This window comes from Sander vitreus, chromosome 4 (genome assembly GCF_031162955.1).
Source record: "Sander vitreus isolate 19-12246 chromosome 4, sanVit1, whole genome shotgun sequence".
Classification (NCBI taxonomy): domain Eukaryota; kingdom Metazoa; phylum Chordata; class Actinopteri; order Perciformes; family Percidae; genus Sander; species Sander vitreus.
The window spans coordinates 24,080,646-24,098,770 of NC_135858.1; the positions used below are offsets into that span (position 1 = coordinate 24,080,646).

The 18,125-nt window shown below is 38.6% G+C and overlaps 2 protein-coding genes across 11 annotated transcripts in view; both read left to right on the forward strand.

Annotated features, from left to right (window-relative positions):
* magi3b (membrane associated guanylate kinase, WW and PDZ domain containing 3b) overlaps positions 1–5,290 on the forward strand; it is a 144,422-nt gene extending 139,132 nt beyond the window's left edge. For all 4 annotated transcript variants that reach the window (XM_078249098.1, XM_078249099.1, XM_078249100.1 and 1 more), the window contains exon 21: positions 949–5,290. In XM_078249098.1, the coding sequence (XP_078105224.1) occupies positions 949–2,054 (1,106 nt within the window). In that variant the 3' untranslated portion in view covers positions 2,055–5,290. The remainder of the gene's footprint in view (positions 1–948) is intronic.
* Positions 5,291–8,360: 3,070 nt separating this feature from the next.
* On the forward strand, positions 8,361–17,915 carry LOC144517183 (complement decay-accelerating factor). Of its 7 annotated transcripts, XM_078249104.1 has the most exons (13): positions 8,363–8,576; positions 10,745–10,930; positions 11,084–11,183; positions 11,706–11,776; positions 12,136–12,318; positions 14,123–14,176; positions 14,288–14,386; positions 14,572–14,640; positions 16,194–16,232; positions 16,305–16,346; positions 16,447–16,498; positions 17,336–17,411; positions 17,669–17,760. In XM_078249104.1, exons 1-12 carry the CDS (start codon positions 8,495–8,497, stop codon positions 17,391–17,393), a joined length of 1,035 nt encoding a protein of 344 aa, XP_078105230.1. In that variant the 5' UTR covers positions 8,363–8,494; the 3' UTR covers positions 17,394–17,411; positions 17,669–17,760. The 7 variants fall into 7 exon arrangements, 5 of the variants coding, with proteins under 5 accessions (XP_078105232.1, XP_078105230.1, XP_078105231.1 ...); XR_013501905.1 differs by lacking the exon at positions 16,305–16,346 and having other exon boundaries at positions 16,479–16,498; positions 17,669–17,692; XM_078249105.1 differs by lacking the exon at positions 17,336–17,411 and having other exon boundaries at positions 17,669–17,795.
* The last annotated feature ends 210 nt before the right edge of the window (positions 17,916–18,125 follow it).

Consider the following 18,125-nt stretch of genomic DNA (forward strand, 5'->3'; position numbering starts at 1 on the left):
GCCCTAGTAAAAACGACATGTTGCAGTTTCACAGGGGTTATGTGCCTATACAAATTTGAGACAGTGAGACGTCTGTGTCTGGTTGGCAACTTTACGGTGACAAGACTCCAAGAAGTCACTGCACCCTGCCAAGAAAAACTTCATTTTTTGTTACGAATTAAGCAAACGAGATAGAACATGTTATTTTCGCGCTTTATAGGTACTTGTTGGTGTATTTTGTTTTCTCTTGGACAGAGCCGGGCTAGCTGTTTCCTGTCCTAATGCTAAGCTAAGCTAACAATCGCCTGGCTGTAGCTTTATAATTAGAGCAGAGATATGAGAGTGGTATACAACTTCTTGTATTTCGCAAAATGTCACACTATTCGTATAAATTCGACAGCATATCTTTCACAATCAAGTTTTAACAATGGCATGTTTGATTAATGTTTTCAATGAAACTTAAGTTAGTAACTGGATTGGATGTATTTACTAAATGTGTTTCCAGAGAGGGGACACTGAAAGTAGTTAAATACATTCTGAATCCATAAATCCAACTAACGTTGATGATAATGACTCCAGGTTGTTTGTTAATTGCTGGAGCCTATTTTGGAATGCTGCCCGTATTGATTTGAATGTGCTTTCTTTATTGACTTTTTTATTTATTAATTAAATCTCTAACCATCTGCTTCCTTTTGGCTCTTCTTCTCTTGCCCCTGATGCAGGTAGTACGGCTTCTTCTACTGTGTGCTATTACACTGAGCACCAACACTAACATCTTCACTGCTTTTACTGGCCTCTTCTCTTTTACCTTGGTAATTCCTCTCTTTCTCACATATCTTCCCTCTGTTAACCTCTCAGCATTAATCCGTTTTGTCTTCCTTCTCTCCCTCAATTTCAGTATTTTGTGTGGAACTTCTAATAAGTATGTTTATATGGTGTCTCCATGTAAAATGTGTGCATCTTTTACAGGTCAACGCGATCAAAAACTCATTCCACCCACAAGCTATTCCGAAGAGGTGTTTTACTCTGACACATCACCCCTGACCTCTCCATATCCCAGCGGGGCTTCCCTCTTTGTTTCCTCCCCCTTCTCCAGCAAACTGAAACATTCCCACAGCTGTAGCAGCATCTCCCCACAAGGCCTCAGGCCCCGCAGCAGCAGGGGTTTACACTCAGTGGAGGAGAGCGGTGAGTGGGCAGACAAAGAGGTAGATAGGCTCTCTCCTGCCTCCATTGAGCAAATGAACTTCTACAAGAGGACCAGGCCCACAAAAGATTCCAGAGAGCTAAGCAGCCCAAAGAAAACAGGGGAGACATTTCCTAAAGCCAAAGAGCAACATTACGGTCCCAAAAAGACTGAGAGTCAGGCACAGGAAGAAAGACTGAGCAGGAACAGGATGTCTCAGACACAGGCAAAAACACGATCCACAAGCCCTAGGAAGTCTCCTCAAGCTGGACAGCAAGTGGCTTCGACCCTGCAGCGTGCAGAGCATCAACAAGGCCCTCAGAGGAGATTCAAAGACTCTTCCAGCAGAGAGAGCTTGGATCATGAAAAGAAAAACTGCAAAGGGGGGAATCTTGAGATCAGAAGATACTCACAAAGGCGGGAGATGGAAGGGAGAGGAGAAAGGACCAGGCCTGGCCGTGAGCAAGAAAGTTTCAAAAGAAGGGTGGCAGGAGTGTCTCATCACCACAGGACACCTCCTCATACAGTCAGAGAGGGCGAGAAAGGTACAGGTAAAGACTCAGGGCAGAAAGATACTAATGGTAAGTATAAATCCACAGAAGACAGGAAAACAAGTAAAGAAACCGTCAACAAAAGAGCATCACTGTTGTCTTTTAAAGATATGTGGAGTAGAAATGGTTCTGTAGTTTCACCAAGACAGGAGAAAGGAAGAGAGGACACATTTTCTTACTCCAAAGAAGTCGGTAGTAAAGAAGACTTTGTGGCCTCTATAAACGGTCCTCCGGGGACCCCGCAGAGCCCAAAGGGACCTATTAACCCTGGCCCTTGGAAAGTGCCCAGCTCAGCCAGAATCCTCTCCCAGGCAGAGGTCCTTCGTGACCCTTTGTGAAAGGATATTGAATCACCCAGATTTGAGAATACTCAACAGTCGATCAGTAGATTGTTTTTTCTGAGTTCTTCCATAAAACAGAGAGGTAATAAAGTGCAACATTATTACCTTTGGACCATGTCCAGATTTGTCTTTTGACTAGGTCTTTTTCGGGAGTCCTGTGACATCAACGTGTTGGCATGTAGCAGCTCCCCTTCCGCCTTGTCCGCTGCTTCAGCATCTCTGATGTGGGACTTAAGCATTGCCAGACTAGACATTTTGAAATGTGAATATGTGCCAATTCTGGGAGCCTCCTGTGGAACGACTACCAACAGCGCTTCACCCATTACAATGCAATGACCCATATGCAAAGAAAGGAGATAGGCCCTCGCCTCTCCCGCTGTAGTATACACCAAGTGTGACTGTCATCTAGGGTTTAATTTAGCTCCCGGCCTCATTGTTGGATATTTTGACTATTTTGTCTTTTTCTTCAACTTTGCTCAACTGCATGCAGTCGGCCCTTCTGTTTGTTTTACTGCACGTGCTCTGCTCATCACTGAGGATGATCCTGTTTATAATTGTCATTCTCAACACCAGGCAGATTTCTAATACAATCCAGCAAGCGTTCACTTTACCGGGGACTCTAGACTGTTCTATGATTATAGACTCTCCTCAATACGAACAGTATCATTAAAAAGACCAGAAACTTGTGGTTTGAGATCTTGTTTACCATGTGTATGATAACCAAGCAGTGTGTAATTTATTGAGATGATAGATTAATATGTGTATATGTAGCTGTACCAAGCCATTCCATATTTTGATATAGACTTCAAAGATTTGTCCCATGTTATTTGAACGTTCCCCATCCCTCTGATGTACTTCAGTGGTAGGAATTACCATGGATCTTGTAGTTCATGAAATGTATAGGAAACGTGCAAACCGCTGTACCAAATGTTTGCAATCGCTCAAAACGTGTCTCATTGTGAAATATAATATATAAGTATATTTGAATGTGTCATGTTTTGCAGATTCTAACTTTTAAATATCTATTGAATTCCATTGCACTGCATCTGCCCTTGTAGCATAACAGAATGACCACAAGTTGTATTTAATTTGTGATGTTGACTTGCTACCAATGCCATTTTATTATTATCCTTATTTTATAAAGCTATTTCAGTTTTTCTAAAAAGTTCACTGTCGAAGGCCAAAAGGGCAATTTCGATAATAATTTGCAAGTTGTGAGTCATGTCCCTTATGGTTTTACCTTTGCCTACTGAGAAATGAAACATGGGGGTTTTAAATGTATGTATTTGTCAGTCCTGCTGTATAATTATTTGACAGGGTAGCTTGAAGGATAATGGAGCTTAGAGAGTGATGTGGTGGGTTACTGAGATATTGAGCATGCATACGGATGTAAGTCAGTTATACAGAGATCCCACCTTTTACATAATTTAAGGGTTGTTGGGCTGATGAGATGAACATTTGGTTCCAAACGTGGGGTCAGTTAAAATGAGACATTTCACACGGGACTAGTATTACCTGGGGACTAAAGTGTAATAACTACGGAGATCGTCTGTGATCTTAATACTGTGCAAATCTGCCATGTCTGTAATTTGTCAAGTCAAAGTTCTACTGCAAATTACCTACCATATTTTGCCAAACAGAGGTCGTGTGATAATATAAGTCCCATTCGAATCAGCATCTCTGTGATTTGGGGTCGTATTGGCTGTGTTGGCAATTATAAATTCATGTTTTGACAGAGCCTTGACATCATATCCGGGGGGTAATTAAAATACAGACTTTGCTTATCCCTCTTTGACACACCAACCTGACGGCCGACCTTCGGCAGAAAAGGCAGTCAGGGGGCGACCTCTAGGTCACCCAGTAAGAGCGTTCACCCCATGTTGGCTGAGTCCTGCAGCGGCGCAGGTTTCGAATCCGACCTGCTGCCCTTTGCTGCGTGTCATTCCCCATCTCTCTCCCCCTTTCATATTTATCCACTTTCTAATAAAAGGGAAAAGCCCCAAAAAAATAATCTTAAAAAAGAAAAGGCAGTCGGACTGATCAGTCGGCTCCCGTCTCTCAAAAAAGTGCCCCGGAACACACCGAAGCGACGCCGACTTGAGCGTACGTTCTGTGCAGTGCAGCAGGCGGTGCTAATCTGTATTGTCGCCCAAAAATGAAAACCGGAAATGACGGAACATCTCTAGACCAAGTAAACACTGTCATTGTTTTCATCAGAGAGTGTTGATAGTAGTCAAGAAGGATCGTTGTTGTCATTACTCACTGAATGGAAGAAAATACGATGGCTAGTAATAAGAAGATACTGGCGGTTTTCTCGTGCATTGATTAACTAGTCAAGGACTAGCACTCCACCATCAGATTGGTCATTGAGTCCGACTGCCCACTGGCCGATTCAACAAGTCAAATCGGCCAAAATGGATGCCGACGGCTCCTCCAACTGACGATGGCACGGAACACACCGAACAGACTAAGAGTCACCGACCTCGCCAGACTGTCCGACCGCCGATAATCGGGTTGGTGTGTCTGAGCCTTAAATCACACGAGGTCCCCTGGTAACACTAGTCTCATGCGAATAGAGCTTGTCGAATTTCACTGTTGCTTAAGTACGTTTTTGAAGCTTCTGCTGTGAAAACAGAGAAAAGGAAATATACTCAGCATACCTGCTAATACAGTTTATGAGATTAAGACATTCAGATGAGCTCAGGGAACACAGTATAGTTGCAGACTTGTGATAAAGTCAATGTGAGTGATAGTCAAATGATGGTTGTTGGTGGTTGTTGGTGAGTGGTAGGTAGGTGTGCAATAGTTTGGTTGGTTGAATGAGTAAATCAGGTACAGGCAGTTCACTCTGGTGGGTCAGATAATGCCCTTTATTATTGTATGTCCCCTGCACTGTTGTACTTCTTTATGCTTTTGTTTTGACCTTTTTTTAAATCTCATCTCTGTATCATACTGTGGCCTTGCATCGCTTCATTAGAAAACAATCCTTGTGGTGGAACAGTAGATGTAAATGTTTGTACATTGTACAGCACCTTTATAAATACTTGCTGAGTGCTCTTTCGGAGGGGAGGGGGGGGGGGGCGTGGGAAATAGAGGTATATTAAATTGCTCCATTATTTTTTTATGTAAAAAAAAACAAGAGAAAATATTTAAAAATGAGTTGAAAAGGATAGACTATGACCTTGACATGGTGTTCTGTTCATGCACTGAAAAATAAAGTTTTACTGAAAATACCTACTGGACCTCTTGTACTGAAAATAAAACACACATATATTATATATATTAGATGTTAAATTCAAACCGCTATACAATTTCTCTCACACTTGTCCATAGGATGATCATTTAGGTGCCATATTTAGATTATTTTTGTTTATAATACTGTCATAGGACAAAGCGACATAAGCCACTGTTACTATGGCAAATTTCCATTTGTCATGGTAGCCAACTGCTTTTCTCGAGTACACTGGAGGTAAATGTTCTGCAAAGACTTGTACCTTGTCTTTTTTTTGTTTGTTTGTCTAACCTAAATGTGTTTTTATTGCCTTTTCTGTCTGAAAACAATCACATTCTGCTGCATTCATGGGTCAGATTTCATTAGATAAAAAGGATATATTAATTTTTGCTGGTTTGTAAAACCATAAACTAAAAAGGTAAGAAGCAGTTGCTGATATACAAATGGCTTAGATTGATGGAAAGTTAGAGGTAGGCATATATGAATGAATATTATTCAGATTTGTGCCATAACCATCATTCCTTCACCTTGTGTTTGTTTTCGACCCAACACGCATACAGCACTGATCACGTTTTGCACAGGAAGAAAATGGATTGTTACGTCATAATTATTGTCAGAGCGTTTGCCTTTTAATGTAGTCTATATTTCATACCACTAGATGTCACCAACTTGCAGGGAAGTGTGGGTGTACATTTGACTCAGTTAATCATTTTCAGAGGGCATTAGAAGTGGTTTTCTGAGGAGATCATTATCTCAATAATGCCTACTGTAAACACAATATGCGCCATTTGATATTTGTCTAGCTATAAATGGATATTTCGGTCTATGAGTCACATGAAGGCACTGTCATGCATTTTTGTGAAATGTGAATATCAGGGAGACAAGGTTTTCCTAAATGAAGCCCTTTGTATGGTAACATCTGGTATGTCATAGAGATATGTGTGTGAAGATATGTGAAGTATGAGTGGATTCAAAAGTTATGGTCCTGCTGCTCTTTATCCTTGGTATGTCTGAGCATAAGGAAGACAGGTGAACTATGCAGCAGCGGACAGATACTAACATTTGGGTGGCAACCTCTTTTCTCCATTATCAGACATGAAGAAAAGCAGATGCATTCTTCTAGGTTGGTTACTGAGAAGGGAGGTGTCTTAATCGTTCACTTGGACATGGTGTTTGGAGAGATAAGCAAAGCAGGCTGCCACAGCCCTTGGAGGCTTTGAACATTAGAAGTTGCTTGGCAGACTTGTTACCAACTAATGCTGGTTTTTTGAACGCCTTAAAAAGACATGATGTGCACCACACAGTTTTTACAGGTCACATTTTATTGGGTTGCGTGTGCAGACCAGTGAGATCTCAAACATCTTTTAATATCCTACTTTTTAGTGATGTAATGTGCATAATGAGGTTTCTTCACTGGTTCACTGGATAACTAAAGAGTGCAGATGCGGGCTACTAAACTTCATTAGCTCTTTGTTGCCAGGTTTCTTTGTTAGTCTGTGTGTTTCTAAGACAACTCTGGGTGGAGGACGGAGACGGCCCCTGTCAACAAACTTATGTGGTTGAAAATGGGTGGTGGAGTGAACTCCTTGGAATTTTCCCCAGTAAGTGTGTGTGTGAGGCAATGAGGCACAGCCCCCTTGTTGAAGTAAACGGTGGAATGTATCCATGACAATAACCCAAAACCCAGAAAGTGACTTAGGCTCTGTAATGTACTACAAAAAACACCAGAATCCTCATTATCACAGTCCCTCAATGATGTTGTGTTATTTGTTTGATTAGTAGTAGTAGTAGTAGTCGTTATAGTAGTATGAGTATCATTATTATTATTTACCAAGGCATGTAATGGAATTATTATTCTGATATTTATCATGTTCTCTTGCTGACACTTTACAAACGTGTATGTCTGTATCCGAATATACCAGAATAAAATAGAACTGAATAGAATAGACTAAAGGCGTCCCCCCTTTGGAGGACCCAGAAAGGGAATACCCCTTTTTTTCCAGGACACCCCGACCCACGTTTCCACTTTTTTGGCGTTGCAACACTTGGGGAAAAGTCACTTCTTCACTGAGCTGCTCTTATTGGTGGACATACTGGGAGTTTGTGTTTATTTACTGGTCATTAAAAGAACATTCACATACTTTAACTATGTTGTTTAAATATGTCCTTGATTTTATTTACTGGTATGTGTTCACTCTGAGATCTCTGTCTGTGCCTGCTGTCTATCCCGCTGGAACACATCAAGATAGACAGACAGTTTTAAAAGCGAAACTTTCTGTTTTGCCTTTCAAAATAAGACACTTGTTTGATAGATAGATAGATAGATAGCTAGATAGATAGATAGATAGATAGATAGATAGATAGATAGGTGGCTGAAGGTTACTTTGCAGCAATAGTTTAAGGATCTCAGAAATTACAAGTTGCAATTTAATGCACCATTAATTTAACTAGGGGCACATGAATGCACATGGAGCACCCTCATGCTTTACCTCCGTTATGTGTTTACGTAACTCACTCACGGGAAAGACAAAATGTTGCAACCCGGAGGACTCGGGCAGTGACCATGGTTTCCGGAAAAGTGCAACTGCAGGCTACTGGTAAGCTAACTTACCCTGTGTCTTTTGCTGAATGCTACCAGATGTAATCTGCACTGTGCCTGTTGTTTTTTTCTTCAAATGTGCTCAAGTAGGCGGGGGTGGAGAGAGAGAAAAAAACTGATGTTGATCGCTTTTGTTGATCAATTTTCGCTTTAAAATCAAAATTGTGACACCCCTAATGAAAACTGATTTTTTTGGTTAAACACTATTCTAATTAAAACTTGAAACCATTTTTTAAAAGGAAGTATGTGTAAAAAATCTCCCTTTTGAAAATGCATCAAATATATTTTTCAATAGCCTACCATAGATAAGCAAATGTGCAAGATATAACCATACATGTTCATACCGTGATTAACTATTAGGCTACTGTTTCTTGGTGAGAATATCACTGCTTTTATTATGAAGGCCATTCTTTTCTCTTTTCCTGTCATTCTGAAGTTAACTTGACCACAGACAAAATGGTAGTAGTGGTGCGTTCAGGAGCGCGTCAGTGTAGACTTGACACCGGGACCGGAGCGACACGCGTCTCTACGTCGGCTGTCTGGAGAACTTGGACTGAAAGAGACAGAATCTGCATCAGGCTCTTTAATCTCGCTTTGTAGCCCGGCATGGACGTTTTACTGGACACCAGTGGACGGCGACGAGTCAGTTCTCTGTTGTTACTTTACCTCTTTGTCGTGAAGGCTGCAGGTCAGTAACATCAGCCTCGCAGATCTTATTTACTAATGTACCGAGTCACATGAGAGTTCACTGCATTTTCTGTCAACTCCACAGCCGCTTACTGTGATGTCAGCTTCTATAAAATGATGCTGCAGAAAATCGTATAGCATATAGGTTTACTATTTGGGACTTAAAAACTGATTAAAAAAATCCTCCTAACTGAACAAATGTATACTTTTCTATGAGGTCCGCGAGTAAAATAACAGTAGATTAACAAAACATATGAATACACACCTAGTGTCCACTTTATTATGTACACCTGAACAATATTTGGCAAACTTCTAAAGTGCCTATAATGTTAATTTTTTTGTTGACACTGTCATAGAGGTGTTTTAATTAACTTAATTATAGTATGTTTAGTAAGTAAGTAGTTAGTTAATTGGTTGGTTACTTGGTTGTTTAGTTAGTTAATTGGTTCGTTAGTTAGGTCTTTATCTAAGACCTCAGTAATAAACATATAGTTAGTTAGTTAGTTAGTTAGTTATTTCGTTTGTTAGGTCTTTATCTAAGACCCCAGTAATAAACATATCGTTAATAAACATATCGTTGAATTTACACATTTTCAACAATGTCATCAAAAACCGAACATTATGCTTTTTGTAAAGATAGATGTTATGGGTGGTCTGTGTACCTAATAAAGTGGCCACTGTGCATATAAAACAAATGAATCAATATTACTGTAAACCTACTCCACATTGACATCTCCGTAGAAGTATTCTAGGACTACTTATGTGAGATGAGCTGTCAAGACAAGAGATATCTGCATATTTTAGAAATATTCTGTGGTAAAGAGATAAGACATTTCTGTTAAGTATGATGACGCCAATGTAACATGTTGACTGTACACAGTCATAGTTGACTACCACAGACCTACCACTTAGCCTATGTCTTTTTGGAAAAGAAGCTCATCAATTATTTTCAGTATCACTTTTTTTAAAAGCCCTCCTTTACAAAGGCTTTATTAGTTGTAACTAATTGTTTTATTAGTTTATAAATAATGCTTTGTAGATCAGTTCTACATCTTATAAACTTCTAAATTAAAAGGTTATGGAGAACCTCTTGGACCAAAATCCATTCATTAACAACTACTTGTAAGATATAACATTTATAACAGCAGACCTGATAGATTAAAACCCCTTTTGTATTAATTTATTAATGTATGACAGCAGACTTGATGGATTAAAATGCTTTTTAATGACTTATTAATGTGTATCAGCAGACTTGATGGATTAACAAACCTTTATTAATGACTTATTAATGTATGACAGCAGACTTGACAGATTAAAAACACGTTTTTTTAATGATTTATTAATGTGTAACAGCAGACTTGATGGATTAAAAACACTTTATTAAGTAATTGTTACACTTGCAAGGAATTTTTTCACATGCATTGGATCATCTCTATCAATGAAAATATGGTACGTCTGTTATTCAATTCAATTTAATCCAATTTTATTTATAGTGTCAAACTAGAGATGGTCCGATACCATTTTTTGCTTCCCGATACCGATTCCGATACCTGAACTTGCGTATCGGCCGATACCGAGTACCGATGTGATACCAGTGTGTCTATATTTTATTATGTTTTAACAACTGTATACTACTATCCCTGTATGGATGTGCTATGATTTCTGTCTTTGTTGTCGGTCTGGCTCATGTTAAAGTCTTTGTGAAACATGAACAAACACAAACAATGAACGCCACAGAACTTTTTTTTATTCTCCAGTTTGACAGTCAGTTATAACGGAAAAAGAACATAAATAAACTACTTTAACGTAGATTTTCTTTAGGGCTTTATTACGTGGTATCGGATCGGTGTATTAACTCCAGTACTTCCCGATACCGATACCAGCGTTTTAGGCGGTATCGGAGCCGGTATCGGAACATCTCTATGTCAAATGATAACAGACGTTATGACTCAGGACACTTTACAGATGGAGTAGGTCTAGACCACACTATAATTAACAGAGACCCAACAAATTCCCCCAAGAGCAAGCATTTGGTGCAACAGCTCTACTTAAGATCTATTTATTTACTTACGGGATTACAGGATTACAGCTTTACTGTTTTATTGAGTGATTTTGAAACAAAAAGATGTCGCTGTTCATGTTGCCTCTTTGTCTCTTTTTTTCTCTCAGCCGAATGTCCTAAACCACATTTCGGGGAAAATATGGTCCTCACCAACACAGCCCTTCTAATGAATGAATTTCTAGAGGGTTCTGAGGTTACTTTAGAGTGTCGTAATGGATATGTTATAGAAAGTGGCTCTGGGATTATGACTTGCGTTGATGGGAATTGGACTGAACCAGATTTCGTCTGTAAAAGTGAGTCCTGTCTACTTTATTTATAACTCTACTGACACTTTTATCAAACAGTATACTGTTGACAACCAAATAGCCTTATTCTGTCATTTTGCAGTTGGTTTCGTGGCTTAAAAGTCCAGCAGCAATGTTGTGTTGTTTGTTTTTATATTACAGAGAAGGACTGTGGTCTCCCTAAACCTCAGCCGAACATGAGCTTTAATACCAGCGCTGGTACTCTGTTTGGCGATACAATAAAAGTAGTTTGTGATAAAGGGTGAGTATAATTGTATGAAATATGTTCCCATCTGGTTGCTATCTGGTTGAATTACATCTGAAATTATGTTTGGAGAAACAAGTGTCGGCACGTAGCAGCTCCAGTGACACAAAGGGAGCCCTCAGTAGATTAAGTCAAGACCATTTACATACACAGTATCTGTTTTTGCTGTACTGCCAAAAGATGTCAACCTGAAAGTGCTGCTGCAAAATAGACCAAGATGACTCAAGTCAAGGTGGATTCGCTGAAGAAAAAACAGTCTCTAAAGAAAACTAAATAGTCTTAAAAGATAAATGGAGCAGTTGCCAGAAAGTGCCACATTATGGTTTCACTGATTAGAAACTTGCCTCTGCTTTTGCCTACATTGAGATAATTGTTGATACGTAGTTCTTCACTAAACTCTTGAAGAATTTAGTTTCAAAGTTTAAATTAACTTTCCATTGCATTACCAAATCATGGCTCTGCAGTATCAATTCCTCCTTAAATAAACATCCTGCTTTATTTTCTTCCAACTCTCAACAGTTTCAAGCTCAGTGGATCAAGCTTCAAAAAGTGCTATGTGTATGGGTGGAGTGGAAAAGCCAACTGTACAAGTAAGTGTCTCTTATTTTGTACTTCATGAAGCCACAACCAGAAGCATAAAACAATTGTTTGGGACATTCCTACAACAACAACAACAAAAGTTACAAAAGCTATTTTTAAAAGACTTGTTTCTCTCCTCTTGCAATAGTTATTTAAATACGTAACTCATAAAGCAGTGGTTTAGTTTTTTTTTGTATTTGTGAAATTCTTCTTCCTCTGTTTCCAAAGTTTGTTGTGTGTGTTTTCTCTCTTCTCTTTGTCAGTCAGCAAACAGTACAGTTTATATGCCAACATAATGGATTATTTGTTTTACATCTAAATTATTGTGTGATAAGAATCCGTGGAAACACCTGTTTTTCTGATTCCTCAGTTGTAACATGTGCTAAACCTGGTGAAGTAGCCAATGGCAGAAGCTCATGGGATTCTCAAGATCAACCAAAATATGGAGAAAGCATACAGTACGTCTGTAATAACGGATACACCCTCATTGGGAATGATAGCATTGTGTGCAGAGAAACTGGTAGATACGATTCTCAGCCTCCGGCATGCGAAGGTAAGCACAATCCGTCCATGTGTTTGTCTTGTTCCTCAACATCTTACTGTTTACACTGAAGAGAGGCAGGCTGAGGTGGAAAAAGCATGCATAACAAGTATTGTTTAAGTTATTTTAGGACCACACAGGTAGTTGTGCATGTTTTAACCCATTCATTACAAATACTATTTACATTACTGCAGACCATTTTCAAACAATAAGTTGGTAGATGTAATTCCAAGTTTTTAATGCAGCCCCTGGTTCCCATTCATTTTAATGCGATATGAAAATCAGCTTGCAGGCACTGCCTTGAAATGTGAATGAACATTTGCTTCCATTATTTATTTATTTTGTTATGTTAACACTATGATAAAGCAGAGAAATCTGTCCCCAGCTGTCCATGTTTGTGTGATCAAGGACATCAAATATGTAAGAGTTGGATGGTGATTAGCGTTGCATTCACCAGCTAAAGTACTGGTCTGATAATTAAACCAAGAATAAGAACATGCTAATATGGACGTAATAAAAAGGTTATGTGAGCATTGCTGCTTGGCAGGTCCCTCTCAAGTCTCAGTGTTGTGAACGCCATGACGAGCCAAGTCTTAAGCAAGTTTTAAAGCTCTGCAAATTGTAATATTCATATAAAACAATTCATTAAATTCTGCCTGGAATAAAGCAGGCGGAAAACCACAGTTATGCTTTGACATGTTTGTGTAACGTGTTTAGACTTGTAGAGTAGTTAATGGGCAAAATCATGCAAAACCACAGGCGTGGTCATATCTTTCTGATCCTAAATAGGCATAAACACAGGCTTGCAAGATCACTAGCAAGTTTGCAGTGCACCTGCAAACACCCAAACAAAGTGTTTATCTGTAATATACTGTATTCAATTAAATACAGTTCACATACTATAGGTGTTGCCAAGGTGTCACTGAGGACACTCAGCATTAAACACACTGCCTTCAAGTTTAAACATCATCACTTAAACCCCTCTCTACACACTCTTGTCCGAGCTCTTTGAAGCAGTGACCTAACCGTAATCACTATTAATGTCTGTGCTCACCTAACACAACATTAGGGCTACATTTACACTACTACGTTCTCATTTTTATGTGGCGTTTTGAGACAAAAACAATCTCTGTCTACACAAGAGTTTTAGCTCCAGTAGCAGAACTAATCTCCGTTCACGTCTGACAATGCATATCACATGACCATTCGCATACACTGAGCATGCGTGTGCCGGTGTAAACAGGAAGCGGATTGTCTGACGTTCCTCTGCGTTCGAAATGGATGGATGTATAAGTTAAAAATACAGAAAATACTTTGGAGAAAGAACAACAATGGCGAAAAGTAAGATCAGTTTGGACTGATGACAAGGTGGAACTGTTAGTGAAAGGTATGTAAGCCTACCTAACCAATAAGACTGACTGACGTGCGTCGTCGTCTTTTCCAAAGTTCTCCGTTTGTGCCTGTATAGACTACAACGCAAGAGTTTTCAAACCAAAACAGGGGCAGCAGTGTTTCCAAATTTCTCCGTTTTAGGGGCTCTGAAATTCCGTAGTAGTGTGAACGCGAGGCGTAAACGTAGCAAAAGATCTTTGTTTTTAAACCAAAACGTAGTAGTGTAAATGTAGCCTAGGTATAGTTTTCTGTAAGTGGATGGTTAACAAGAAAGCATATTACTGATGCATTACTGTCATTTGTAGGCACAGCACATTCTTTCTTGTAAACTGGAATCTATATGCATTGCCTCCAATCTCACAAATGACTGATGAACCATTTTTATTGAAATGCCAGATAAATTCAGTAGTTTTCTTATTCATAGGTGTTCATATTACAACAGAAACAGTAACGCCAACATCTACACCTACAGCAAAAGGTACATAAATATATAGAGAGATAATTACCAATACATAGTCCCTCTTTACAAGGAATACAGTATATTAAGACTCAAGAAAAATATTTTGACAACATTGATTATTTTCCACAGAAGCGTCCACTTCTACAGATTCATCTGCCACACCCACAGCTCACAGAGCAAAATCTGTCACAACCAGTGCAACACCTACTGCCTCACCTTCAGTACAAGGTACAGAAAAATGTCGATCGGCATGTAATTATATTGAAAACCTTTTAGGCACAGGGCTTGGCAGCATGAATGGATGATGTGCATGCAGCATGCATCTTAGAAATTGCTTCTCAGCTTGACAAATGACTTTTATCCTGCCCAAGCTTGAGAAGAACTAAGAATCTCTCTGATCGCTCTGTTCAAAGGTGGCAGAGACATTTTGACAGCTGAGGGTACAACCACTGTAACATCATTGACATCATCTTTATTTCAAGGTATTGAACAATTGTATTATAAAAGTTGTGTTGTTATTTCAGTTAAATAAACTGTGGAGGGAAGAGAGAATGTGTGTTATCATTGTGGGATGAAGACAATATAGCAAAATATAGTTTAAGGCAATTTAACTGGATCTGTAAGTCAAACACAATATTTAGTACTTTAAAACTACACAAAACCATTCATGAGGAGAATGAACATTGTAATCAATGTGGACAGCTGACTCCAAACCACCAGACAGGTCAGCTAGAACTTATATGTGTTCATAGCTCACTGCATAGATATTTAGTTCCACTTTTAGACATTTCCTGAAACACTTAAACTAACAAATTTAACATAATGAATATTTGACATTTTGCGTGTTAAGCATATTCGCTTAACTTAATATTCTTAATATTCGAGACTTGGATGAGCTGAAGTGTAAAAACAACAATTTGCCGTTTTATTGGGAAGTATTGCTTGGCTTTGAGCAGTTGCCAGGGAACCGGCGAAGCGACCTGGATTTTGTCAGACTAGCTGATTTCCCCTGTTTCCAGTCTTTATGCTAAGCTAAGCTAACCAACTGTTATATAACGGCTATAACTTCATATTTAACAAACAGACACATGTGAGAGTGATATCAATGTTCTCATGTGACTCTCCACCAGAAAGTGAAAAGGATTTTTTTCCTTTAACACCATTATTTATGGATCTTAGTTTGCCCTATAATTATTATTGTTTGTAAAGCGGATAGCAATGGTTTTAATTTACTGGGCAAGACAACCGTAATTTAATATTCACAGACATGTCTCCCTGTGCCAGTTAATATATTAATGCTTTGGTCTCTCCCCCCCGCCCATCACTGATCCGACATGGAGACACAGAGATAAACAAACAGAAAGCAACACATACCACTTTTTCTACATACAAAAACATATTCTAGCATAATCATTTGAAAGATGCTGTAAATTGCCTAGAAAACTTTACAAATATTGGCTTTAAATCAGTAAATGAGACGCTCAATTTGTAACAAACCTTGTATTCGAAGTATGCTTTAAACCGCCTAAAACCTCTACACATAGTGGCTTTAAAGCTTTAGTGCGTAACTTTTTTATATTAATGAATGTCCGATACATTGAAGCCATTGCCATATGAGTTGATACAAAGCTAATTAAGACTATCAGCTCCACACAACTCTCTGTATTTCTCAGTATGGCTATGTTCAGAAACTGGTGTCGGCGTAGAAACTCAAGTGAATATATAGAGATAATTACCTCTTCTTCATCATGTTTTTTAGTCCTCCGTGTCCTCCTTGGCTACAGGCATGTGTGTGTGTGGGGGGGGATCACGGAAGGCTTGTGTCATGTGGATGCGCCAACAGTTTTGTTGTCATTACTTTGAATTCCTCATTTGGGCGACAGAAACTACGCACTATAGCTTTAAATCGGTAAATGAGATGCTCAGTTTGTAACAAACCTTGAATGTGTTGATATGGTTTCTGAGCCTGACTGAGCCATGTTGTCCTTGCCAGATAAATAGTTTGCATACTAATGATACGGTTTTATACTTGCAGACAGACATGATGAGGCTGTAGATACTAACAAGGATATTGGTGAGTTATTATAAAGATGTTACCATGGGTCATTATTTATGATCTGCATTTAACTTTGCATGTGTCTTTCAGGATATATGCCTGTGGTAGTCAGTGTGATATGCGTTTCATTAGGTAATGTACAATTTTTCTCTTTGAAAGTCGAACTTCAACTACGTTTTGCAGTTGAAGTACAATATATAATTAAACTTTTTGTTTATTGTTTTCTTTACAGTTGTGTGTATAATTGTACTCTTTTTACACAAGTTTCTTCTCAAGAGAAAAGGGTGAGCTCCAGTATTTTACTCCTAACTTTTCAATGCATGACCAATACTTGATAATGCTTCTTATCCTCTTTGCACTTTCTGCTCTTTTTACCTTTTGAGGTTAACATATTATTTGTACTCTCAGAACGTAAATGCACATCAGCGTGCAGGTCAATATTAGCACATATTTCTGTGAACAAATACAGCACGCAGTGAAGTAATATGCAGTAACTTTTAGGAAGGAGCAGGTTCAGATTCTTCACTGCTTTTTAGTTTTTGAACTGTTTGAGGAAATCTTGATGTCTGTGTTTCCGGGCCTGTGCTGAGGAATGAGGGAAGTCAACAGGAAATCCTTTAATCTGTGACGTAGAAATCAGCATCAGGAAGGAACATTCCCTCCAGGCCGGAGTGAATCAGGATTTCTTTAATAATCAAGTTCAATAAAATGTACAGGAAGCAGGTTGACATATTTTGTCATTCATGTGACAAATCTTTTTTATCCAGAGACAAAGGCAGTTAAAGCTTTCAACTGTGAAACAACACGTAATATTCATCTTGTGAAATTCACCTGTTATCCAGATAAACCAGATAGCTTAGACTCAGCTAGAGAAACTTTTCTTAAACATGAATCTCTCATATAATCATATGCATGCTCGAATATTCCACTAAGCCAAGGTTAAAGCTTATTTTACAAAAACAAAAATCGTTATTCTCTCAAAGTTGCAATGACTAACACTAATATTTCGTAATGCTAATTAAGTATGCATTAAAACACCATTTGGTTAACTAATAAAGTTTTAACAAAAATAACATAACGCAACAAATCTGACACAAATTCCCTATTTGATGACACCATAGCTCATATGACACCAGAGAAGACCTGAAGCCGGAGTTATTACAGTTCCAAAATCTTTAGATTGCCTGCCTGACTAAGGTACCTGTCCATTTATATGTGTTTAAGATGCCATAAAACAACCAAATACTTCTAAAAACATATTGAAGAATTGTTTATTGTCACTTAACTTCTCAGAAAGTAAGCTAGCATACAGTTTTTAAGAGGGAACATGAATTAGATATAACAAGTGAAGCCAAGAAAAAGCATGAATGTTGTGCTGTTTTTCCAGTTTTTGCACCACTGTTTGAATGAAGCTCAAACTAAACCGTTTTTCATTTCATACTCGTCAACACTAGCTATGCAAATGGAACCGTGCACATCTATTAAAGATCATCTGTGACCCAGGAGGGACGTGCCAGAAAACGATGGGGGAAGAAAGAAAACTCACTTTAATGTTATTGCATTTCAAATGGCAGATGATCAAATCAAATGTAGGATAATTTAAATCAAGCACTTTTTGTAATGATTTTTTATTGCCATGCTATAGTATTGCTATTTTGTACATTACTTATGTTATACACTGGAATAAACTCTTTTACATTGCCTCGTCTTATGAAGTATGTAAAATTATTATCTTTGCGCAATCTCAAGGCCATACGTTTATGTGTTATTAATGTGCTGTTTTGTTAGGACAGACTCATGAAAAGGTGATTCAAGAGGCATACAATGTGGTTTATTCAGTTTGCAGACTGAAATGGCGACTGATAAAGATACAATCAGCTGCATTATTCACCCCCTGACTTTCTTTTTGTC